The 25,561-nt window shown below is 38.5% G+C and overlaps 3 protein-coding genes across 14 annotated transcripts in view; 1 reads left to right on the forward strand and 2 right to left on the reverse strand.

Moving 5' to 3' along the window:
- Nucleotides 1-8,024, reverse strand: part of LOC1279520 (tyrosine-protein phosphatase Lar) — a 234,157-nt gene extending 226,133 nt beyond the window's left edge. For 5 of the 10 annotated variants that reach the window (XM_061660340.1, XM_061660337.1, XM_061660320.1 and 2 more), the window contains exon 1: nucleotides 7,034-7,409. The gene's annotated coding sequence lies outside the window, so the exon portion shown is untranslated. Of the gene's footprint in view, nucleotides 1-7,033; nucleotides 7,410-7,938 lie in introns of those variants that run through there. The other 5 variants (XM_061660324.1, XM_061660321.1, XM_061660322.1 and 2 more) reach the window with 5 other exon arrangements.
- A 2,129-nt stretch (nucleotides 8,025-10,153) lies between these two features.
- Nucleotides 10,154-17,868, reverse strand: LOC1279522 (uncharacterized). 3 transcript variants are annotated; one of them, XM_061658054.1, is made up of 11 exons: nucleotides 17,085-17,868; nucleotides 14,890-15,513; nucleotides 14,626-14,713; nucleotides 14,132-14,267; nucleotides 13,874-14,045; nucleotides 13,633-13,785; nucleotides 13,111-13,197; nucleotides 12,661-13,031; nucleotides 12,505-12,582; nucleotides 12,024-12,336; nucleotides 10,154-11,886 (listed from the first exon to the last, which is right to left on the reverse strand). In XM_061658054.1, exons 2-11 carry the CDS (start codon nucleotides 15,112-15,114, stop codon nucleotides 11,560-11,562), a joined length of 1,950 nt encoding a protein of 649 aa, XP_061514038.1. In that variant the 5' UTR covers nucleotides 15,115-15,513; nucleotides 17,085-17,868; the 3' UTR covers nucleotides 10,154-11,559. The 3 variants fall into 3 exon arrangements, with proteins under 3 accessions (XP_061514038.1, XP_061514035.1, XP_061514037.1); XM_061658051.1 differs by having other exon boundaries at nucleotides 14,132-14,303; XM_061658053.1 differs by having other exon boundaries at nucleotides 14,132-14,303; nucleotides 17,773-17,867.
- Nucleotides 17,869-19,925: 2,057 nt separating this feature from the next.
- On the forward strand, nucleotides 19,926-24,141 carry LOC5668120 (myosin-13). The gene is made up of 6 exons (XM_061660479.1): nucleotides 19,926-20,046; nucleotides 20,117-20,416; nucleotides 20,511-20,647; nucleotides 20,716-20,855; nucleotides 20,949-21,006; nucleotides 23,579-24,141. The coding sequence occupies exons 1-6, from the start codon at nucleotides 19,974-19,976 to the stop codon at nucleotides 23,726-23,728; spliced, it is 858 nt and encodes a 285-aa protein (XP_061516463.1). The 5' UTR covers nucleotides 19,926-19,973; the 3' UTR covers nucleotides 23,729-24,141.
- The last annotated feature ends 1,420 nt before the right edge of the window (nucleotides 24,142-25,561 follow it).

Here is a 25,561-nt window from a genome sequence, read left to right on the forward strand (position 1 = left end):
TGCAAACAGGACCATGGCCAAAGACTAAACCCGTTCTAAATGGTTCTCCACAAATGATGGTAGAACAAACGGTCAGCATGTTGCCGCGGTGCAGAATGGACACAAATTTTCTACATTCGTGCCTTTGCAAAAGGCAGTATAATGTCCCGAGTCGACAAGATAAAAGCTATCATCAGAAATCACTAGTTATGGTGAATGCAAGTAAATTTAAGTAAATTAAATTAAATGTGATACGCGAAATAATGTAATTATTCGATAAACAAATACTACTACTACTACTACTACTAATACTACTACTGCTTCTACTTCTACTACTAAAGTGCACTAATGAATACATCTTAATGAATTTTATTTATAAAAGAAATATTTTAAACCTTAAGTTTAATTCATACCATAACTTAACTGTATCCTATTAAACTACAAAATATATTCCGATTTTGCATATATATTTTTTTTATTTGAGAGTTAGACCACATTTAACAAAATAAATAAAAATTTTGGCCAACCTTGCATGGGAAGTCCCTGAGTGTATTCCCCAAAGTCCATGCGTTTTCTGACTCACAAACGTTTGATTTGAAAGTAACGGGGTATTCAATGCGGCTTCCGTTCCAGCAACATCGAACGATTGCAATACATTTCGAAAGGTTGAATGGTTATTCTTTTTTTTGCACTCTCTTTACTTTTACTTCTGCAAACTGTGCCGAAAGGAACAAGCACCAATAACCAAATGGCGAAGATTACTTCAACAATTCTGACTAAACCCAAAGGTCCGGGCTGTGACTGTATAGCTACGAGGGATAGACAAGCTCCAGTAAGCTATGCAGCACTAGTCCCAAATGTGTTGCATCCGTGCCTGTTGGATGTTTTTATTAATGCAGAGTTTTATCGACAGGGTTTTCTGGAAATGCATGTTTTACTACCAATTTCGTGAAACAATCTTCAACGCATCATGCTGTAACGTTTTCGGTACAACATGAGCTTACATCGTTATTATGCAAAGTAGGAATTATTTACATTAAGTAATACTCTTTTAATCCAGCCCATTCAGCAGCAGAAGGATGTTGATAGATTACTGAAAGTAAAGCATTCCCAGTGATGATGCAGAAAAGTTGACCCCACATTTTCATTCTACTCATCCAGTGATGACGAAAACCATTATCTCAGAACAAGTAACTTCCGGGGTACAATTTTACGTAAAAAATTTTCATAATGCGCACTAAAGGGTTTGTGCGTCAGGTGGTTGATGCTTTTGAACAATTCAAACTATTTTTCAAGCACTATTTAAAGCTCTTGCTCGAAAGTTTTACAAGCGATCTGGTTTTATGTATTTGAGTTTAGAAAACAATGTGTAGTTAGTTGCATATTTTACAATTCCTCTTGAAAATTTATTTAATGTGTTGACTTTCTTCGATACGATGAAATCAAAAAGTAATTTTTAACCTATTACCAAAAATACAGTCGTTGTCGATCATTTTATTCTCAACTTCACAAAAATGTGCATGTGTTTAACGATTTTATTAAGTATCTTTATCAATTATTCATTTATTTGAGCCTATTTGTCATAACTTGTATGTTATAGTATACTTACTTACTTACTTATCAGGTGCTACAACCGCTTTGCGGTCTGTCTCAGGAGTGCTCGAAACCGCTCACGGTTACAGTACACAATCAACCGTTTACAAGTATTAATTCATGTGTGTACTTAGTACCGGTCTCATTGTACAGTCGTGAACTCGTACGACTTAACAACATGTCCGGCATGAGTTCAAGCCCCAAATAGACCGTGCCGCCATACGTGGGATTGATTATCTTGCTACGAGGGGTAATCAAAAAAGTCACTGAAAGCCAACCCCTCAAGTGGTACAGGCAGGCCTTTTTCCGACAACGTATGTTGAGCCAAAAAAGAAGAAGTGTTCTTAGTAGATTGCACTGAAGGTATGGTAATTTATTTAATATTTAATAATAATTATTCAATTAATAAATATTTAATAATTAAAATGAAACTGAAGATTTTGGAACTCATAGTATCAGAAGCTACTCATTGTAATAGATTGTCAAAACATTATGTCTAATGTGCAAAAGTAGATGCCTTATAGATAAAACTGAATAATTGAATACAGCAATTTGACGACATTTACTGTAATATTCATAACTGGTAGTGTGTCAGAAGGTAATAATATTAATAATTCAAAGTTTTTATCTTTACCGCCTATTTAAACTTTATATTAATTAAGAGCTTCTAGAATGTGCCCATCAATGCATATATGCAATCCAATGTTACAGACAAAAATTTTTTTTGTGAATGTTCGTTTATTAGAGGACAATAATCGCTTGCGAAGCGCCTGCTATATTGTCTACATAATGCCTTTATCGACTGGTGGCTTACGCGAGGAACAATAGAAGCCACTTTAATAAATTTAAACAACCTCGCAGCTATCCCGGTATCGCGAAGCACAGCAATCACGAGCACATTGCCGGGTATGGATTGAATTGAATCAAATGGTTTCACCCGAAATGGGCCCAGTTATCGTCAACTGTCAACAGGAACCGGAGCAATGCCGCATGATTCGAAATTTTTGTCGAGCACCAGAATTTTCCCCCGCGGCAACAGGGGAGCGCTTAATTCGTGTGGGTCAATTTTTGGCTAGACTTGGTAGCGTTTGTGACTGGACCTAGCCAAACGAGCAACGGTGTTCGTTGGGGGTTTTAACCGGATTTTCAGTTCGTTATCAATCCTACCGTGTTATTGCACAGAATAACCACCATTGTCACACACACATACACACACATATATAAACACACACATGCACACACGCACATGTTCAAGTGCATCCTTTGACGTTCGTTTCGGTTGGCGTTGCCAAATAGTTGAACACAACAATCCCAATCCCTTCCGATTCCGGTTACAGACGAATGACGGTGGTTTTGGGAGCTCAGCGGATACCGGTGCCTCGAGCGCGAGCCTTAGCCTGGCATCACACAAACACAACATAATCTCAACACACCCGGAAGAGCAATCCTGTTTGTGGCTTACTCCGACGATACCACGTTCTTGCTCTCGGCCATCGCCCATTAGCAGACAACGTGATAGGTCATGGCGAGGGTCTCGGATTACCCCCACGGTATGATGACGTGAAGTATAGTGGCTGGTAGAGTCCATGCACGGGATTGTCGGTACAAAATGGACTATGCACAAAATGTTTCCCAACTTTTTGTTAGAAAAAAGGCTTAAATTCCCAAAAACTTAACCGAATACCAAAGTGAAGAGTTGAACGCTTTTCAGCTGCACGAGAACATTCTCGGTCTGCTCTGCGAACGCTGGATGGGAATTCGTCGGCCCACTAGTACATTCGCATTGTGTACCAACATTTCCAAACCATCCTTTATTTTTTGCTTTCCTTCTGTTCTCTCCCTTACCATTTGGCAATGCACGCGAAAGCTTGAGCAACAAATATCGCCACCCATCACTGTGAATAAATAAAACAATAACCGGTTGTTTATCCCGGTGCAAATTGCAGTCCAGTTATCCGCCAAATAAATCGACAAAATGGGAATGAAGCTCACTAGCACCCTTTCTTTGTTCTTTCTCGCAAAATCACCCTCGCCGTAAACCACTTTTGGAGGGTTATTTTTTCATTTTCAGCTATTTTCGATATGGCCATTTGAACTACGATCACATTTAAAGTCTGTGTTATAAAATGTGTAAGCAGCAAGCAACACCTTCCGTTTAAGAATTATGATGTAACGTGGTAACCATGTAACCACGGTTTTTGTACCTTGTAGAAAGCTATAAAAGTAAATAATAAGCTATAGTTATTTTAATTGTTAATCGACTAGCAGGGATAACTTTATTTTTTCCTCAATTACAGTTACGTTGAGTGTCAATAGAACAAATAAAAACAACGAATAGCTTGGAAAGGTGACACAATCGAGAATTTGACTGAAGTGTTGTTAATCTAAGTGAAATTCTTACTAAAACACTTCAAGTGCAAGTCGATTCCAAATTCAAATAAATTCTAGCGTTTTTGACAGAATCTCATTATGTGAAACTATTTTTATCAAGTTTTACAATACACTCATTTATACTACAAAACCATTTGGTCATTTTTTGCAATGGAATCCGCCCCAGATGTGCAACCGAACCACGTTTGGCTTTTCCAGGACGAAGTTCATACGCAAGTGGTCAGGTGGTCTGGCTGTTCTAACATCACAAAATATTAACTGATGCATAAAATGGCAAATTTTGTCAACTGCCTCAAGTGATCATTCGCCACAACTAATTCGCTTAAAGATAATAATATTTGAAAATTAAAGTAAAGGTGCTTTCATGGGCAGTAGGACGAGAAAATTTAATAGACATTTGGGATTTTTTGACTACCATTTAACCAAGGAAACATGAAAGATGAAATAAAATACTAGGTATTAAATTTATGATAAGATAATTTTTATAAAGCAGTAACATATATATATAGTTATTTTAACAGTTAAAAATATAATAATAGGCTATGTACGAGCATCGGCGTATCAATATTGAACCTTCCAAAAAAGTTCTAGTATTTCACGTTGTGAAACAAGTTAGATTATTTAAACCATTTAAACCATTACTATAACAAACGGACTGAAATACACAATCATATTCTTTAGTCAAGGAAAAGGGATTTTACTGTAAATCTTTAATTGTTTATTAGTACTGGTATGCATTATCAAAAATCTAAACATCTGTTTTTTTAAATATGTCTATTGAATCTGATAGAAATTTACTGTAGCGGTTGTAGCGCCGGATAAATAAGTAGGAATAAAGCTATAGGATAACAATTTAAATTTATAAAAAAAAACAGAAACAACACAACGATAATGAAACAGCATACAGATAATGATGGTGGCATTATCACATAACATACAGTACACAGGATAGAATTTCGTTTAGATTTATGTGGTGGTAGCGTTTTTAAACGTTTTAACAGTCACTAGTTTTATAATCTGGCCATTATAACTGTAGAAAAAATTCGATTATTACACATAACCATTACCGACGTTATGCATATACGTCCAAGCATCTGTTCTTCGGTTCGAAATCGTATTTTGTTAACATTAACTTTAATAAAAACCCCTTCTGTCATCCCAAATAAACGTCTTCCAACCTAAACTCAAATCCGCTACTTTGGACCCTTTTTGCTGCCATTGTACACTCTAGCGGAAAAGCGTTTGAGTGTAGCGCTCGCTAGTGACAGGAAGAAGGGGAAAAGACGTGCCTACAAGCGTTATATACCTACAATACGTACGAGCATGCGAGTTAACGTATATGAATCATAAATAATGCAATACATTGCTGAAATAAACTAAACATTATTCATGTTTAAAAGCACCTCGTGAAAAGAAGGCTGAGCGTACTTCGCTTGGCCTAGTACCTTTTGCCACTTCACAAACCGTGTCCCCCAAGGGCTCGGTGAGTTGCAGGAAAACTCTTTCCAGTGCTTTCCCGTGCACGATGACTAGCGGGCTGCCTGGTGGTGTGGTTGAGCTTTTCGATTTTGAAAGCACACGAACACAATGCCATCGCCCCCGTGTGCGGTGTATGTACAGGCCGGGTGGAGACGCAAAAATTCACACACCATGAATAACATTCACACTGTACCGATTGCTAAGTAGAATTATGATTATGTCGTGGGACTTGGTATGAAATAAATATTGTGAGAAGGTTTGGAAGGAAATCTGTTTTGTTGAATTCCTTTTTCAACACATTTGTCTAGATTCTGAAAAAGCCCCAAACAAACCACTGGAGCATTTTATTTGGCGGTGAAAGTGCACAAGTGAATCAATATTTGTAATTTACAACCATTCATTTCCAGTGTTGATTTGAAAAGAAGATTTTCGTCTATTTGGATGCATACAAAAACTGTAAAATAATAGATAAATTATGATAATATTCACTTCATTCCATTGTCTGCTACTTAACCGAATGATACTAATTTAGTTGCGTGGGGCTATGTAGCACCGTTACAAATAACCATAAGCTTTTGCAGACTAAAATAGTTACAGTAAAATGTGCGAGGTAACAGCTTGTCTCTTATCACTAAACCTTGTAGAGCCTTCTACTAAAAAACAAAGCGTTTTCCCACCCATAACAGATTTTAAAATATAACATATTCGTTGTAATCCCCTTCGAATTGCCTATATTGTCTATTATTTTAAATAAAATTAATACACAATAGGTAGTGTGTTTCCATACGTAATTTGTTCAGTATTTTCAAACGATAAAGTTATAATTCAAACCAATATATTTATGCAACACGGTTAGTAGCTCAAGGTAGTATGACCGTACAAATGAAATAAATAAATCGCTGCGGTAAGCTACATTAACCGATGCATAAGACGCTAGTTGAAGTAGAAACCAAATTAAGGCAAAAAACACTTCTTTGATGTCGTTGGTAGCACTTCAAAGGACCCCGTGGAATGCTACAGTGTCGAAGTGCACGGGAATACTCAAAGGAACTGCACCCAGAACGCAATGTTGCGATAGCTTCAATAGAGTTGTAGTTGCAATAGCAATAGAGGGTGTATTATATCGATTGCACTCTGTAACACACCATTGCAATCTGCGCTACGAAAGTGGTTATTTTTTAATAGTCCTCATTTCAATCGAACATTCTACGTCGGTTTTCTTGTTGCACTAGTGCTAGCAAAAACCAAATCACTTTATATAAACGTTATAAAAATTAAAAATTAATTTCTATTCATAAAAATCAAATAAGTGGCTTACTTCGTCGTTATTACCCCGTCGTATCAACTGACTACTACTGAATATATGGTTCAATTGCTTTCCATGTTCCAATACAAACATCACATTTATCGCTATTACTATACCTTATAATAATTCCCTTAAGGGATTATGACGATCGTACTTGATGGTTTTTTTTTTGTTGCTCATGTTGTGAAAATCGTAATCCATTCGCGTACAATTGAAGCGCGCTGAAATTTACATACAATATCACCCCCTAGGGCCAGATTCGTTTCAATGATAAATGACATTTACCTTTCACTTGTTGCTGATGTTCTTTTTCTTCCTATCCTGCCTATCCCAACCGGTTCGATCCGCGCTAACGTTTGTTGTGGCGATTATTGAGGAAGGATTCACTGTTTCGCGGCACACTTCACACACTCGATTATCGCAAGCGACATCCTGAGACTACGGAAACAAACTTATCAACATCAACATAAAGCACTCGCACACCACACACGTACGGCAGAAACAACATTTGCACTTCGGTAACTGACTGTGGAACAACACCAATCACCAATACACTTCACCACTAACTCGATGCAAATGAAAACATAACCAATTAATATTGATAACTGTGCGGCAAATGCCGCTTCGAAACCTAATGCTTTACACCCATTGAGTGATGAGTAATCACTGTAACAAAGTAAAATAAGAACATAAAACGAGGACAAAACTATTTGAAAAAAAATGAAATATTGCAAATTAAACCTTTCTCTCGCAAACACACCACACTCAGAAAGGTGCAACGCCCGATGCGTTCTGTAGCAGCAAATAGTAATTTTTAACAACTAGCACCATTTGCGCCGACACATAACCCCTGTTGGGTAACCACGCTCCGACGGGATTTACTGCTCGTGCTCAGGACGATATCACTGTCAGTCGTTAGAACGGGACTACAAGATGATGGCATCGATCGATCGATAGCAGACGCATTGGCCGTAGATTACCGACTCAACGACCGACAGACATGCTAGACTCGACCCAGATCGACTTTTACTGTGCACTGCCGTTTATCAGCTGTTGTTCTCGGCACTGGATTTATATAATATAAAACAGTTGCTCCGGAGAGCCCCTGGTTAGCTAGTTCACATCAATCAACATAATGCTGTGGCCTGCACATCTACATTCTGCTTCGTCAAGCTCTTATTTTACACTACCTAAAATAGATCACACAAAAAATAACAACACTTTATTGTAGCAGCTTCTGTTGGAATACACGTACGCTCAGAGCAATTGTGCAATCCTTCCGACAGCCATTCAATGACTGAGGAAAGCTGCCATCGTGCAAGATAGATCGTGCAAAAAGGACATCCTTCGTCGGAGAATTCAGGAGAATTTTACGAGAGAACTAGTTTTTGCGAGAATCGTGAGAGCTGGGAAATTCCGTACACTGAAGGAAAAATATGAAAGAGAAAATACGCTCGGGAAAGTAAATAGCATACAGTGGGGATGCGTACCCCAGTGTTGTTGATAGAAAGCCACGTGGCTTTTAAGAATGTATTGGTAGAAGGAAATCTATACATTATCACGAGCAATTTTATTTCACAAAGAACTGTACTGTGTGTATTAGATGACTATCCAAATGTGAATGATGCTGGGATGTTACAACCTTGTTTTAGGATTTTCACTGCAAATTTACATTTATAAATTGCTAAAATTACTATGAAAGGTTATGTTACAGTAAAGTAACGTGAGGCTATTAATATAATCCAACATCACTTTGAACGAATGTTGAAAATTCCCTTGAGTCAAACGATTATTAAGTATTATATTGAAAAAGATAGAAATTCTTTTTGACCAACAGTCTCATTTTTTCCGTCAGCGCAAAGAACAGTTCCGTCAGCGCGAAGCCGTGGTGTTATTTTGACAATTAAATTGCCGAAACCCAATGTATCTTTGAGGTTTCTTGATTGATGTCGAGGTTTCCTGATTCTCCGTTACTAAATTGTAGGAATAATTTATTCTTTTTAATTACGTTGAATACGTTACATTATTTGTATTAACAAAATACTTATTTTTCTAATTTAGTTATAACCTACTACTTCCACATTGCTCATGTAATAATGCATCGTTCAAGATATTTGTTAACGTATTGTCCAGATGCTCAATTCACCTCTAAAACTTCTAAACTACCTCTTAAACTAAAGACCTTATTCTTAAACTTCTTTCGCCACTTCTACATCAAGCCTTTCAGGCTGGACATTACGGGGTAGCGACTAGAGCTAAGCTTCCAGTACATTGTTGCCTTTTTCCAATATATTTTAAAATCTAAATATCACATCGGTCAAACAACTTCTCCTTGTGCTCGATAAAGCAGGAAAATTTAAGAATAATCAAATCCTTCAACACAGGTGCTTAAATTGTATTCATCACCAGTTTGCAGATCCGTAAGTTCACTGGTATTGCCAGTATAACTGGTGTTTACGACATTATTTCAATGATTATGCCGGCAAATGATACAGATATTAAAACAATTACAAACCACAGTGTCTACCACATTGTGATAAACCAAATTTAAATTAATAATCATACAACCATAGAAACCGCAGGGCTCATGTTTACTTCATAGCAGGTGTACTGTAAGGAATGATCGACGACCCGTTTTTAGTCAACAATATATGTGTTATCGTTTTTCGCAACATTCATGAATCGTCAAGTTTTTAAAGTAGCTTTCACGAGCAATATGTACTGCAATAACACACCATTCAAGACTTAAACATAACATATTTGATTAAACCGATTTTCAATGGATGGAATAACAATAAACTATAAACAATAGATCTATATATGTAGGCAACCAACCAACTTGCTGAAAGGAAATATTCTCTTGCATAAAACGGATGAAACATCAACATAATCGTTTTTCATTTGATTTTTATCGTGACCCAATGTGATATTAAACAATATATATGAATAGCTTTTAAACAATTTCGGATATACACTGTGGACTTGTTTAACAATTGGAAACTGATATCTGCCATAGACGAGCAATCATATTTTCTTTTTTTGTTTAAATTATTAAAGACAAACACTCAAATTTTAAATTATTTCCTTTGTAGAACCGCTTTACGCAGTCATGCCCCCTGCTAGGGGTTACGCTTTGCATAATGTTTCGGATGGATATCACCCCTGCATGTTAGAAACCGAATGTGTCTTTCGAATAAACCACTACATTTACACACATACACATGTATGTGCACATGTAAGGAATGAAATGAGTTCTATTTCATTCGCTTCGCGGGTAACTGCAGCGACCGTTGGCTACGAAAGGTTACATCAATAAAGAATTAAAGGAATTAAGCATAGGATACTTACTTCTTTTTTCATGCCATTGTATTAATCATAGCCTCTCATAACACATACCACTTGGCATTCATATTTTGTAAAATATTACCTGTTCCATTTCTTTATTATATGCCGTTGCATTCCCTCCCACCCGTTTGATTTGCTCTCTTCGCTCCTGTTTCGATCCGTGAATACAATCCAGCCCATCCCATGAGTATGATAAATATTTTACTGTATCAATTAAAATCTGATTCACAGAACTTGCACCTAAAACTTTGCTTGTTATGTAGAGAAAATTACACTGAACTGCATACAACTATCCGTAAAAGCGTACAAAATCTCGCAACGCAAACGTATAAGGAATGTAAAACGTATTAGCGCTTCTCAGTTTGTTACCATCTGCCTTTCGGCATATCCCTACCTTCTCGTCTGGGGTAAGTTATGAAGCGATATACCTATAGAACTGTTATGTCTGTTTTATGCAATCAAACTCGTTAGAATGTCTGTTGAAATTATGCAGTGTTATTATAACTTTTGGCCGTGTTGTTCTAGTAAAGAATGCTAACCTGTGAACTTGGTAGATAAACAACATAAAACAATAGTTGTATGATGTATGCATTCCTTATTCTGATATGCGGTGTTCTAAACCCTTTTTTAGCTGCGTTTCTTCTGTTGATTATCGCCATTATACAGTTGCTTCTAGTAGCTCTTATAACTTGCTTCCCGCTTTGCCGGGCAGCGTCGTTATTATTTCTAGAGTCTGTTGCACTAATAGCGTGTGTGCAGAATTATCTCCAATCGAAGATATTCTCGATCGGCGAATGGTGACGAATGGAAGAGTTAGAAAATTCGTTTGCTCCTATGCTGCGTATTTGTTAGTTTGCTACATCGAGTCAATCAGCTCGAACGTTTTGAAACTATAAGGAACTGGTTATGCTACTGTAACAAGGTGTACAACGTATGACAGCTAACTGGAATATACGGTCAGCAGATGGCAAACGGTAAACCAAACGTGTAAGGAACTTTTAGGGCCAAATTTTAAATGTACTCATTGAAGCAATCGCCAATAGTGTAAAGATTCTTGTTCGCTAATTTAAAAAAAAACAATAATTTAAGATTCACTCCCACTGCGTACAGATTGCACATAAGTATTTTGAGAGATCGTTTTAAAACATACTAACATTCACAATAGAAAACTAAAAGGAAGCAATAATTTCGTACATCATACCTATACCTATTTCACTTTTCTGTGTTTAAATCGTGTACTCTAGCACATTGGAGTCACATTGGTGTTTCTCTCACCATATTTTATGCAAACTATCCCAGAATACAATAACGTTCGGAATTTCGCTACGCAATCCTTATCAGCTCTGTGGTCACTTTTCATTCTAGGCTGTATAGTTTAAGGAAACTGATAAAGTTATTGCAAATTATAAAAATCATTAAATGAGTATTTGCCCATGTTTCGACTTTTTTAGTTGTGATGTTCATCCTTAACGAGTCTTGAGGATGACTTCCATTGGAACGGTCGCCGATTGCTGTGTTATTGCGCCATTACTAATCCCGTTTGGATGGGGTTTGGTTGTTTCCGCCGTCTTCTTATCGCTTTCCGGTTTGAGTGGAATTCTTATTTTAAGTTCTTTTTTGCGCGTTGGAGGAGGCTTTGTAGGTGCCCTAGGAACATCAGGTAAACTACACACATCCTTCAGGTAGTTGTACACCGTTCCCACTCGATCCAGCAAGCGGTTAGAATAGCGATGAGCGGTACGATCGACGATCGATGGTGTTTTAATGCAATCATCTCCACCGAATTCACATACCTACAAATGTAAAAATAAAACATTTAAATCCAAACATATTTGATCGTAGGACAAAAAGATATTTCTAAAGAAAAGCAGAAGTAAATTCAAAAGAAGTCATGTTTTACAGGTGCGTTTCGATAGATTTTTCGGCCTACCCGGTAATGATGCAGAATAGCTGCATCCGCCGGAACGTTCAACGACCCTCGACCCGGACAAAACTCCCACACGAAATGATTCCCTGCCTCGATGACAGCTTCCGGTTTGCAGATGTATTTCGACCGCTGTTTCTGTGGATGCAGTTTCGATCTTCGGCGAGTCTTCCGTTGAGTGGTCAGCGCTGCCCGCAAGTGTGCCTGCCTGTCTGATGCCGTGTACATGTGCTCATCGTCAGCAAATTGTAGATAGAAAAATGCGTTCTGAAAAGAATACGCTCCCGTGTTGCGATTATTGATGCGCTTCGACAACCATCTGAACCGGCGTAGCGTGGGTGACCAGGGCAGCATGTAAGAAGAAAACAAAACACGTAATTATCGTCATAAGCAGAGCATCAAGTGTCATTCAACACTCTCACTCTTGCGCTTCACCGTAGCATATTTTTCAAAGGCATACTGAAGTGCATACTTCGGAACCACTTACGTGATGAGATCGATCAAAGTGTCATTGTGGTGCGGTATGATAAACTCGTCCAAGTCAATCAAAGCAACATGTGAATATCTGCAGGATGGGATAGCATAATTGATTATTATCTCGCCTTTGCTGCAACTAGAAACTGCCCCAGAGCATCGCACTTACCTGTACATACTTCTATACAAGCAGTCATTGAGTGATGCAAATAGCCCCTCGGTACGAATCTCTTTTTGGGAACGCATTCGTAAATTCCATGGCAAAATATTTACAGTAATTTTTGGCTTTAGTTGTGCAGTATTGTCTTCATTGTATTTGGTAGGCATGTGATAAGAAGCATCGGTCGTATCGACCGTTGAGCTGTTGCGTGCCTTTGCCGGGCTAGCATCCTCGTACGGTACGATGTGCTGTGGCAGATCGCCATTTACGTAATGTTGTAGCACGCAGGACGCTTTTGGGCCAATCGTGTGGTTGTAGAAAGTAAAGTGACTTACGCCCAGCAAGTTATTGAGCTCCAGAAACTCCAACAAGTACAGGGCCTATGAAATAAATAAAAAAGAAAGGAATACCATATTTAAAATGGGCAGTCTGCAAACAAGTGTTGATATGTGATATTACCTGATCATAGTTGAAATGTAAGGGTTTTACACACACCCCGATGCTGTTCGGAATGTTGCTAAATGTGCGATTTGTAAAATCAGGATCCTATATTGGCGAGTTGCAAAGAAAAGCATAAACAACAGGTAAAAAAGTTTATTTGTAGCATTAGGTCTTTTTTTATTTCCTGCATAATTGATAACTAAGTTCGATTTAAAGTTTAAGCTATGTTTAGCTATTGACAATCTTACTAATAATCTTACCACAACATAAATCAATTTCAATTTCTACAATACGAATCAAATTAAGTAAAAGACATTAAGAAGATACTATATGACCGCAATAAAACTTTACAAAAATCGGTAATATTGCAATATATATCGGAGTTATCTATATTGTAAGTGCACCTATGTAACAATTGATAAAAACAATATACAAACTCATTTTTTAATTTGTAATATTTCTTTAAAAAGAATTTATCTGTGTTTTAAAGGGTACGAGTATCACCTTACGTTATATCATTCATAGCAAGAAACTACTTACGTTGTCTGTATTCCGCAGCATGAGTACGTTGCCCGGGGCCGCTCTTATCTTACTAACCACACTCACAGCGTGAGGAATTTCTGGGTACGGTCCCCTTATGGGACACAGGATAAAGCAAGCGCTATATTTAAGATTCCAGTTCTCTCGAATGATCTATAATGTAAGCGTTGGGAGAAGACAACCAAAAACCTTATTCTAGTAGCCAAATCACCATTACGGTGCAAACTCCCTGCTTACTCACCTTCACGCGTGCCATCACCGAAGCCGATCGATATTTCGTACTGTTTACCCCAGTTTGGTACCAAAACCGGCACCACACTTTTTCCGGACCACGTGTTTTGGTTGCCCCAATAACACGCACCAGCTTGCCGTCACGTCGATCATAAAAGGCGGAAAACACAAAAAACTTGTACCTGTCGAAAAAAGTAAAATACGCAGAACGAAACCGGGTTCATCGTCGCACTATCGTGTCGAATGCACTCGTAGTCAAAGCAATTACCTTGTACCGTTAACTATCTCCCACGAGCCGTCCGTGGGCTTCATGTCGGCCGGAAAGCGGGGCAGCGTTTGCTCGATCTTCGACGGCAACATCTGACCCCAAGGCACAACGGGAGGGTTCCGCGGCTCGGCCGAATCTGTTAGCACGGATATGCCAATAGAGTTTTTCAGATCTTTGAAATTGATAGGAGAAAAGTACAACCATTCACTAACGGCAATGTCTACCCAAGGATTACACAGTGAGAATAGAACCAAGTGCGTAGCAAGCAAGGGAAATGCAGACTAAAGATTCTTGCATTCATTGAACCTTATGCTTAGTGAAATTATGTGTAGTTGAAATTAAAATAACATGAAAAGTGTAACGATTCAAACCCAACCGAGTGATACTGCTATTGGTAAAACAAATCGTTCAAATAAACATAATACAAGCAGCAAATATAGCAACCAAAAACTATGTATTCGCTAAAGTCGACGAGCCGACGCAAAGCAGTATACCTTTTTGATTCTTAAGAATGTTCTTCACAGCTGCACCGCCGTACTTGGTCTCCCGCACGAAGATTCCTGTGTCGTCTAGATAGTCATCCTGTGGAGGCACACACACACGAGGCAAATCCCGAGCCCGATTCGAACGAGCAAGTAGAAAGCAAAGGGTTAGTGTCGATTGTTTCCGCTACCGTGGTACTAACCGATTCATTTAGCTGTATCGACTGCTATCTTATTAAGCCTCCACGCTTACGGAATAATTTAGCTTCAGCTTACCTTCACGTCGTCATAGTCCGGGACAGATTCACCGAACCGGCCTCCATTGCTGCCGTGCCGCACGATGATGCTACCCGCCCGGCCCCGGTCATCTATCATGAGCACCTCCGTCAGGATGATCAGCCCGAAGACGGCGAAGAACGCTACGACAATCAGGAAGCTCATGCCCGCACGCTCCCGCGCTCCCCATGACGTTTTCTTCATGCGCTTCGTACGGGAGGACATCGCCGCTACTGCTGCTGCTACCTATCACTTCAATCGGCGTGGCGTGGATTATGCCTTCTCCTTCTCTGTGTCCGATGTCTGACGGTGTCTTAGCGAACGAAACCACCGGCAGCAGTCTTGGGTCGCAACGTGTCGTGACGTGTGGAGAGTCAAGGATACCGAGGACTCAATCAATGACGCCGTGTGGAAGGAGTCCTCTGATAGTGAACTGATGGTTGCATGCACCCACACACACGAACGCACAGCGATACATTCGTGAGGACAATGTCTCGTTAGCGGTGTCCTGATGGCCGGGCTGGTACACGAGTGATGGGCCGTTCGGTTTTATCCTTTCAACACGGCAGTCCACTTCCATCTGCTTTGCGGCATTGTGGTTGACATTTAACCCGTAGATCGTGGCTATACGATACGGAAAGGACACGATCATATACATATGCATTAACAGAAGCTACATTGAATTCATGAAATTGCCGGTGGAGCCGACGGCTGCACTGCGAAGCCTTGGCAAACACTTGCAAAAGATAATGCTCATCGCAAATAACGACAAGCACATGCACTCGTTCCGTTGCCGGCTTCGGTTGCCTTGGCTGGGCGGGGGATCGCCAACCGTACCCGGGTAGGCCATCCATTGCAGCCATCCTGTTGGCGCAATGATAATAATAGAGTGGAAAGCGTACAGCGCTTCGTTGTGCAAGGCTCGTAAAATTTTAAACATCACTTGCAGCGCACAACGCAAACCATGTGAACGTGGAGGACAACTTAAAGACGCTTTTGCGACGTGGCATGCAATCGGCGTCGAAGAAATCTTTTCAGTTTTGTAGTGTATCTTTAAAGACATCTGTTATGCAATCCTAGATATTGCAAACACGAACTTTTGCTTTCACTTATATCAATTACAAAACTAGATATGGTTTAAGATATGTTTTGGAAACAATAATAACTTGATAACATAATTTTATCAGAGTCAAAGATGTAAAAATATTACGATAAAGCAAAAGGCCTAATGTGACATATGAAGAGAACAGTTCTTTTGCTACATCATTTGAGGTTTTATCGTCATGCTCTCACAAACTCTAATAATGTTTTATCAGCTAGGAGTAGAAGCTTATCGTGCGTAGTAGCGGTCGGGATCGATAAATATTTACCATGCATCTGCCGCTACGTCTCCTAGGGAAATTACGGCTGGTTTGCATACGAAATGCTCAAAAATGTTCCTCCCATCTCCTCCGCTTCAAACTTTCCACCCGCCTTGTGCATCTAATTTATTGTGTTCGTTGTGCCACACATTACGTTCTTCCGCAACAGGACCATCGAACTAACAAAGATATCGCTGCTGCATCACCGATGGGCTTGGCCGGTACGTCCGCTGTTCCGGTTGACACTCATCAATAAAGTATCTAATATATTGCCCCAAATAAACGGTACACCCCATCCTTTACCCCATGCAGTTGTCCGAAAAAAGGATCCTTCTGCTGCTGGTTTGATCTTGGTCAAACTTTTTCCGTTGTATAACAAAGTACAATCATTTCGTAGGACACATGAAAGTGAGCAGTATCAAAAGGGTGTGTTTCTAATGAATCCCATGACCACGATAAATGTCAAGGATCATCCACTTTCTCATTTCTATGCAATTCTTTGCTTCGAGTTGCTTGAAGCAAATGTGTCTTTCCCACGAAGAAATGTAGGTCACGGCTGGGTTTTTGTTTTCGCTTAGCAAACGCCTTGAAATGGCCGGTCGAGAGGCAAACTGTTGCCAACAAGAATAGTCCGTGCGGATTAAATGTGTTGCAAATCTATTTTCCTCTTTGCTCAAACATCCAGTATGCTCGAAGGTGTGGTATGGTCTGTTGAGCTTGTGCATATTTTAGTTTAGAAAACCATCCACTATTATGCTATGTTCATCCGAGATTCCGACAAACGTCATGCCGGTTATGAAACAAACAAATAACATAATGTAATCCACTACTTACGGTCGTCGTGTTAGGCCAAATATTAGCAAACGTAGCCTCCGGTGTTACCATCAACAACATTCGAAGCTGAAATTATTCTGTCGTTTGTCGAGTTATTTCACTTTTGCCACTTTAGTGGCACACACCATGCACAGCGGTAGATGTGTGGAACGGTGGGAGGATTTATGTTTGTCAACCAATAATAATTGAACGACAGCTCCGCTTCTGTGCAAATCTTCACGTTTAGTTCCCTTCACTTTAACAACCCCTCTCCGAAATAAGCATCAATTTCCACAATATCGGTAGGACTTTCTCACACAACACTTTCCTGTCGCCGCACGAGCAGGACACATCCTTTAAGCACAAGCACATTTCACACCAGTCGGGGTGGAACCAACCCTAGACGGCCATATTTAGTAGCAAACAGCTAGCATTGTTTTGACGAGCAGCGTACAGGATCAACACTGACACTGGACCGACGAAAACTAGCTCTGTTTTCTGTGCACTGTTACGACAGTCTGAGTGCGTGTTGGTGTGTGACATAACGACGGTACATATCTTTGCACAAAATCACTAACACCAATGGAAATCTCTTCGCTCTGTTCAGGGAAACGGCGTTAAAAGGATTGCCTCATTTTAGCTTCTGTCGTTGTTATTTCACATCTTTTTCACCAGCAGTATGTTTGTTGTATGTTTTTAATGTTTTTACCTTAAATTTTATATCCTTTTGGGTGCTTTGTATGCTTCTCACACGAATGCAATAGATAATTTCAACACGTGCCATTTGTCATTGTGAGCAGGATGAAAGTTGGTATGTTTATGTACTACTGCGCAGGTGCACAGTGGGGTTTTCTTTTGAATCTACCAATACTTATACATTTATTTGACATCTATTAGCACGGAACAATATTTTCGACAGTTGTCAGAATTTATTATTATTATTTTTTACAACTTCCTGATGACCAAATCAGTTCTTTTTGCTAATCATTTAAATTGTAGAGAGTTTTAAAAAATATGAAGAGATGTTTTTTTATTATTATTATTTCAGCTACACAACAACTATCATACTGGCTAGAATTATTAGTATCAAAGGTTGTCAAACTTAATTTTAGCAATCAAACTTTTTCGAGTAGATGCTGCTCTCTTATTTTGCTTTGTTTGTTAATTGTTAATAATTTGAGTGGGTGATATTATAGAAATAACATAATACTTGTTTTTTTTTTTAATTTTATTTTGTGGTACATGTATTCCTCGAAACATACATGCCTGTTGTACATGGATTATGAGATATGCATTTATTTTGAAATTTGACAGTTTTTCCACATTGCAATAGTTTGATCGATTATTTGTCATACCTAATACAAATATCCGTTATAGATCATTCAGAATCGAAAAAATAAATCGCCTTGGTGAGAATCATCCTCTTCTTCTATTTGGCGTAACGTCTTACGCGGACATGTCGCCCTATACAGGCTTTCGAGACTTAAGAATCATATGGTATAGATAATTGACCTGCTAAAACCACCCTATTCAAACATAGCATATAATATTTTGATTACAGTAGGTAAATTCGTCTTAGGCGGAAAATGTAATATACACGGTTTAGCTTTACATTAGCTTAACACGATAAAATGTTAATACTACTACTAATCATATCTATGTATCTAAAAGCACAATCAATCGTTTTGAAAATATAATTTATTATTCATTCGTCAAATTGTCAAATAAGATAAAAAGTTACATCATTCGAAAACCAAAACTATTAAAATAGTGTTTAAATGTGTGACGATCATTTTCACGATATAGATCATAGTTCTAATGATTTCAAGAATAACATGTTCATAGATAGAGCTACTCCCCTAATCACAACTAGTGACAGCTTAAACGGCCTGTTTAAAATTTAATACAATCTTATACAATACTATGATACAATATTGTACATTCGTTTCAGACTTCGGCTTTGAATGAACAGACAGTGTGAGTCTAGGACAGTGGTCTACAAACTTTGCGAACAAAAGAGCCAAATTCTACAAAAATATTCGTGAAAAACCACATAAACACAAACAGAAAACCTAAGGCCGCAAATACACGACGCGCGTTTCCTCGGGCGCGTTCAAACGCGTATAACAGTTCCACAGAGATATCCAGCATGAGCATCTCTGCGTTTCCGCGGTAGCGCGTTCGAATGACATTTCATTTCTATGGCTGGATTGTTATACGCGTTTCCGCGGGCGCGGAAACGCGCGTCGTGTATTTGCGGCCTAAGAGTACAAATATGTGCAAGTTCTATGAAACCGTCGGATAAGAACCGCCATCTCGAAATCAAAGAGCTACATATAGCACGTGGCTGTACATTGCCGATCTCTAGATTTGAACAAAGCTTTTGATAAGCTTATTAGATGTAGGAAAGTATTTCGCGTGATATTTGTTATGTCAAATTTTGTGACTCAAAAATCCTGGAGTACGTTTAATAATACAAAATTATTTTTCTGTCAGTTTTCACATTTTTCACTAATGTTTCATTTATAGGTTCGACACCCTTATCGCCATGAAATATTTCATGAGTTTCGAAATGTTTCATTGAAAGTATCATAACGAAAGTATCTTGATGTTTATTTTTATTATTACTGTTGTTTGTGGTTCTAGTTACGTTCAATATAACGTAATGCACCATTTACTGCTTAATACGAATAATATTTCTTAAAATTTTAAAACAATTCCGCTTTCCAAAGGGAAAACGCAAGAAACCCAGTATGTACCCATATCTCCGTATTAGAGACTCGGAGTCAAAGTAATCTTATCAGCAAATCTTATGCTTTGGCTCGATGTTTTGATAAAAAATAGACCTTCCCTTCGTAGCCAAAGGTTGTTGATGCATTGATCGCATAAACGGTTTACTGTTAAGTCGTGATGGATAAATACGAGGAGAATTTGTTGAGGTTAAACATAAAAATACGTGACCTAATTACACAACTCGACTGTAGTGAGTGCGGCTCATTGCTTTTATTAAAGTGTGTAGTTAATAGTGTTCTGATATGATATCCTCATTTCAGTGGAAACCAAAAACCGGAAGCTTCAGCAAGAAAACAATGTGCTAGTAGAAGATGTGGCAAGCTTTCGCGCACAGTATGCGTTATCCGAAGAGGGACGGCTGCGTTGTAAGTCGGTGCTGGAGAAAGAAATAGCTCGTAATAGTGAACAGTACGAGGCACAGGTGTTGCTCAAAAAACGATACAATGATCTAATTCGCGAGTACGTTGCGCAAAACCAGAAGCTTAAATCTTATGAACAAAATGCTTTGGAAGTGAAACAATCAAGAGCGAAAAGAAAGCAAGCCCCTGTTGAGATTATTGGCAAGTGGATAATACAACTCACACAAAATTTGACTTCCTTGGAAATGAAGTAACTATTAATATTATATCATTTTCTATTCTCATTTTTTGATAGGCAAGCTATCAGACATAGGAAAACCTAAGGCTATCGAAGACAAAGTAGCCTCACTCGAGCATCGCTGTTCTGTTCTGGAGAAGGAACTTTACAAAGCATATGCGACAATTGATGATTTAGAGTTTGAACTGGAATCAGTAATTATAAGCTGTGCCAAGTGATTAACCTAACAAATATTAAAAAAGTTATTGATTTTCTATTTCAGATTGACCATCTCGAAAATACAAATGAACGGTTGGAGCAACAGATTAAAGTTTTAAAAGCTCAGCTAGACCAATGTCATTGTGAACCGCTAACACCTGACACTGCAAACAGTGTGACTTCACCATTGAGTCATGATACATTGTAAGCTACTTTACTTTACCCTCACGCTCAAATCATTGCACAGCTAAAGTTTTATGTTACTAATCACATTTTATTGGGTTTCTCATTCTTAAGCTACCAATTTGAGAGTGTAAAAGACGCCCAACAAAGTTCAACAGCAAAAGGACCAGAGGTAAGTTAGGCTTATGATGGAGTCTGAAATACATATTGAAAATAAAATCCATTCGCCAATTCGGCTCTGCGACCCAGCTAAGATTCCACGCCCATGCGGGTCGCCCATGAACGGTCTACAATGCCCACGGCGATCACAATCGCGTTCGGGAAGGACATCTAAAATATAGCAGCGATCGATTCATTAACTATCAACTAGTGTTGACCTACCACCAGGTGACTTCGGCTGCGCAAACCATGCGAAAGCCATTTGCTTGCAATTCTTCCCGGTCAATTTACACCACATTTCGGCGCTCATTGCCATGTTTTGGCAATCCGACATCCTTTCTGTCTTGTTCACCCGCTATCCCATAATGTGGTATGCCTGTACGCTGCGCTTTATCGGCACTTAAACGAACTGTTCCAATTTGGCACTGCACAGAATGGATACAAAAAAAAAGTTCCTCTTTCATAGCCGCGCAGGTCACTGCGGGTGTTCAAAGCCATACAGGCTGGTAAGTGAGAGCTTTTCAAGGCTGAACTCGGCTGAAGAAATGTTCAACAGGGCAGAGAAAGGGGTCGCGAAAACGACGTTTAATTTAAAAGCGTACGAAACAGCCCATGTCTGTCGACCTCTTTCGTCGGCGTTTCCATAAGGCGAAACGAACAACAACAACAAAATCCACACAAAAAACGGTACCGGCACAATCATCCACTGACAGATAGGTGCACCCGGTGAGTAAATAGTAAGCGATTGACTTCGCCACCGAGGTCGCTGTAACGATCATGCTTCAGGAGCAAGTTGTAGAAGAAACAAATGATAGTCCTAGCTCTGACATTCATTCGAGTTAGTTCACGCATTTCTGTCTTCTTGATTGCAAAGTCCTGCAATTAGTAACAATATCCTCAATCCAATTTTAAATAATATATGTGTATCAACAAAAAATATTCCACACGGAATTTCGTACCAGTTTAAAAATTATGGAAAATTAAGCTATTGAAGGTTGAACATGGTACGCTACAATTTATTCATTCCCAACACTGTTCAATCCTTTTACTCGTATCGTAATATTGCGCTAGGCAGGTAAATGAACCAATTACACGGAGTTCGCCAATAATCATTCAACATGGGCTCGCTTTTGCTCGTTCTTTAACGTGGACCCCGTTTGCTCCAGACGGCACCTTTGTACGTGGGTGATTGGTGACCTCTTTCTGTGCCACGTTTCGGCGGACGTATGTGACTTAAGATTGAAAGTGATCAAATCTCACAGATCGTAGCTTCAATTTTCACGGTCGAGGACTCAATCCAATATGGTGCAGCTTTTGCTGTTACATCACACAGTCGCTAAGAGGGCGAAAGTTTTGTTTTGTGGCAATTTACTATCACCATTTTTTAGATAATTTGGGATGAGGGAAGGTTTTCTTTACTTTGCTTTGCTTTGGAGCAGTCAGATGGCCAATAACCTATAGACGTCTGCATAAACAAAGCTAGTCAAGTTTAATTCTCATCTTTCACTTTAATAATAACTGATCGTTTGTAGTTGCATGGTAAAATGAGTTTAGTAAGCATTTACTGACCGGCTTTACCAAGTTAACCGTTACTTCCAGCATACAGGGTTTCCCACGATTTATTGGTTGGCTCCCATCAGTTTTTGGAAAGTTCCCATATTTTTTTGGTGCGTTTCCACGATTTTTGGGCCGTACCCTGTAACTTAAGTATTGCAATAAAATATTTATTTTTGTAGATAGTTAGATTTGTTTTTTTGAAATTATTTTTTTTTCGAAGTTGAAAACATGCAAAATTAAGTATTTTCTTTTATGTGATTACTTATGTTTTTTACTTCGTAAATGTTATTTTTAATTGTTTTTACAAATTTCATACATATTTACGTATATTCAGATTATAATACACCTATTGATCAACTATTGATTGATTTGAAAAAAAAAATGCTAGGTTTTTGATAAATAAAAAATCCCCAAAGTTGTCCGAAATGTGACTGCATCGCAAAAAGGCGTCTGATTCCTCATGTTATAACGGTAAGCGCAAAGTCAAGTTCACGGCATTTCGCTCACAAATCTTCTTCACAAGTTGCCTCTCCTACTTCGACGTTAATCTGCACTTTATTGGGAACCACAGTAGCGGGAACTGGTTTCCTCAAGAAAAAAACACACACAAAAGATCAGATTTCATCAAACGACATATCAGCAGTGAAGTAGATGAGCTGGCACACGTTGATGGCACATCCTCCGTTTGCCAATCAATGTCAAATTTGAATTTTATATTGTTTAATTATAACTGTTATTTTGTAACCTTTGAATAAAAAGAAAATTAACTGTAATAATTGCTGTAGCTCAAAGGATTAGTTCTTGGAATCTTCGGAACAAAATAACGCAACTGAATGTTTTATTTTTGTCTTACTATTTTTTGACAAAACTGTATGTGAATAGAGTATCTTTCGTTGGACATTTCACAAAGACTTTATCAGGATAAAATACTGTACTGTAATATGAATATGAATACGTAATATGAATTATAAGTAATATGGACATATTTTGTAATTAATATACTACATATTTCCAACTCTTCTTTACAGATCTACCACAATTTGACTTTAGATGATCCGTTTTGTGTGATGGAAGAAAATTTAGATAATATACAAGAGCTAACAATACACCAATCAAGTGTAAATCGTGCCTCAGAAGCTATGGAAAGAGAAGGACATTATGAACCAAACAAAAACTAACCAAAACCAAACCAAACTAAACAGTAAAAACATATTGAACAAAACTCAAAGATACACTTGTTGAATTATTCAAACCAAGTATTCAAGTATCAGTTATCATTCATGTCACACAGTTTTATTTTACTTAAATATGTAATCAAAATCAACTACTTCTGGAATATACTTCTGGGCGGTCCCGTGGTACAGTCATCAACTCGTACGACTCAATAACATGCCCGTCATGGATTCAAATCTAGAATGGACCGTCCCCCCGTAGCAAGGGTTGACTATCCGACTGTGCGGTAATGAATTAAGTCTCGAAAGCCTGTATAGTTCGGCATGTCCGCGTAGGACATTACGCCAAAGAGAAGAAGATATACCTCGTTAATAGTTCAATTGATTTTAAAATAAAAATGAAAATCTAATTAACCGCATTAAGCTCCATCATTCCAATCAACGTAAAAGGAAGAAATTGAGACATGTGTATGAATCAATCTTCAATTTTGTTTCATTTCTCAAGCTAGCATTAGCTGCAAACTGTCCCACTCTTCAATAATTGTGAATTGACGAAATAACACATTACAACAAGGTCAATCTGTTGATGACGAGTTGTATAAGATCTTTGTTGGTTATGTGCAAAAATATGTCTCCAACCATGCCACAGAGTAAAACCGAACGAAAAATGTACACACCGTTGATCATTACCATCGTTCGTTTGCAGATTGCAACGCAGCGGCTATAAAAGTCGTGTCGCGAGATGTCAATCAACTTTCGTTGCATGCCACACACAGCAACATGGCAGCTGGGGATGGATTGGGGAAGGATGAAAAAATGTAAGGAACGCATTTCCCGCTCCCCATTGCGATCTTACCATTCACAAATATCAGTGGTGCCGCATCGTTACACAACACCCAACTTCCATTGAATGACCATTTTCCAACGATCTGCTACGAGCGCATTCGGAATGAGCGGTTGGACCAATTCGATGCTAAGAGTGTCTGTTTACTTAACACACGTGGTACAGTCTATGATTTCTAATGCACAGTGTTAGTAAGAACATTGCTTCTGTATCATTTTGGTAAAATAAAAATCATTTTTATTCAATATGCATTTGTGTGAGTGTGTACGACATACACTACATGATCTACAGTATCAAAATGACTCATTTTAAATTCAGATTCAAAATTTGGTTCAATTTTATTGTCTGAGGGTATATTCCAAAACGACTTCCATGCCAATCTTGTAGCCTTATTTCGTTGTTTTTTTTTCATTTTTTTTTCAAATATGCTTTTCGTCTGATTGATTGATCCACTCTGCAGGAGTGAGACGCACCTCCAATTCAAAAATAATTGAGACATTCGGCATGCAGATTAATGACTATAACAAGCATGATTTATATCGCGACGCATATTCGCTTAGTAACACATTTGCCTGAACATTTTTATTTGATACTTTTGTCTTTCTTTGCTTCTTTGCATCATATGTAATCAATTGCAAATGATCAAAACTCGCCACATGACGGCATATACACATATCCATCTGTTGAAAACACATAATGCGCAAAAGTTGATATACACTTCTAAGCATAAGATCTGATTTAAATGTAAATTTCAAGGCCTGATTCTAGTTGGCACTAGGCTAAGTTGTTTCACCAAATTTCACATACCCTTTGTGTGACCTCTACCAAACATCCATCCTCAGTGTGCAGTCGAAAACATGATGAATGCTTTTAAAGGGCTTTTGGCTTTGAAAATCCCAAGAGTATCTAAATATAGGTATCGGTTAAGCTGAAACAGCCATCCCATGTGTCCTCGAGCACGTGCCCTTTGATGCTTGACAAGAAATTCCGCCCAT

This window comes from Anopheles gambiae, chromosome 3 (assembly GCF_943734735.2).
Source record: "Anopheles gambiae chromosome 3, idAnoGambNW_F1_1, whole genome shotgun sequence".
In the NCBI taxonomy this organism is placed as follows: domain Eukaryota; kingdom Metazoa; phylum Arthropoda; class Insecta; order Diptera; family Culicidae; genus Anopheles; species Anopheles gambiae.

What these genes read in the sequence shown, in the direction of transcription:
- LOC1279522 (XM_061658051.1), bottom strand. Translation starts at nt 15,114, where the DNA reads ATGTCCTCCCGTACGAAGCGCATGAAGAAAACGTCATGGGGAGCGCGG. An exon ending in CATTCTTAAGAATCAAAAAG is followed by an intron (nt 14,304 to 14,625) that starts GTATACTGCTTT and finishes TCAATTTCAAAG; the next exon opens with ATCTGAAAAACTCTATTGGC. An exon ending in CTATTCTGCATCATTACCGG is followed by an intron (nt 11,887 to 12,023) that starts GTAGGCCGAAAA and finishes TTACATTTGTAG; the next exon opens with GTATGTGAATTCGGTGGAGA.
- LOC5668120 (XM_061660479.1), top strand. Translation starts at nt 19,974, where the DNA reads ATGGATAAATACGAGGAGAATTTGTTGAGGTTAAACATAAAAATACGT. An exon ending in AGCCCCTGTTGAGATTATTG is followed by an intron (nt 20,417 to 20,510) that starts GCAAGTGGATAA and finishes ATTTTTTGATAG; the next exon opens with GCAAGCTATCAGACATAGGA. An exon ending in CCATTGAGTCATGATACATT is followed by an intron (nt 20,856 to 20,948) that starts GTAAGCTACTTT and finishes CTCATTCTTAAG; the next exon opens with CTACCAATTTGAGAGTGTAA.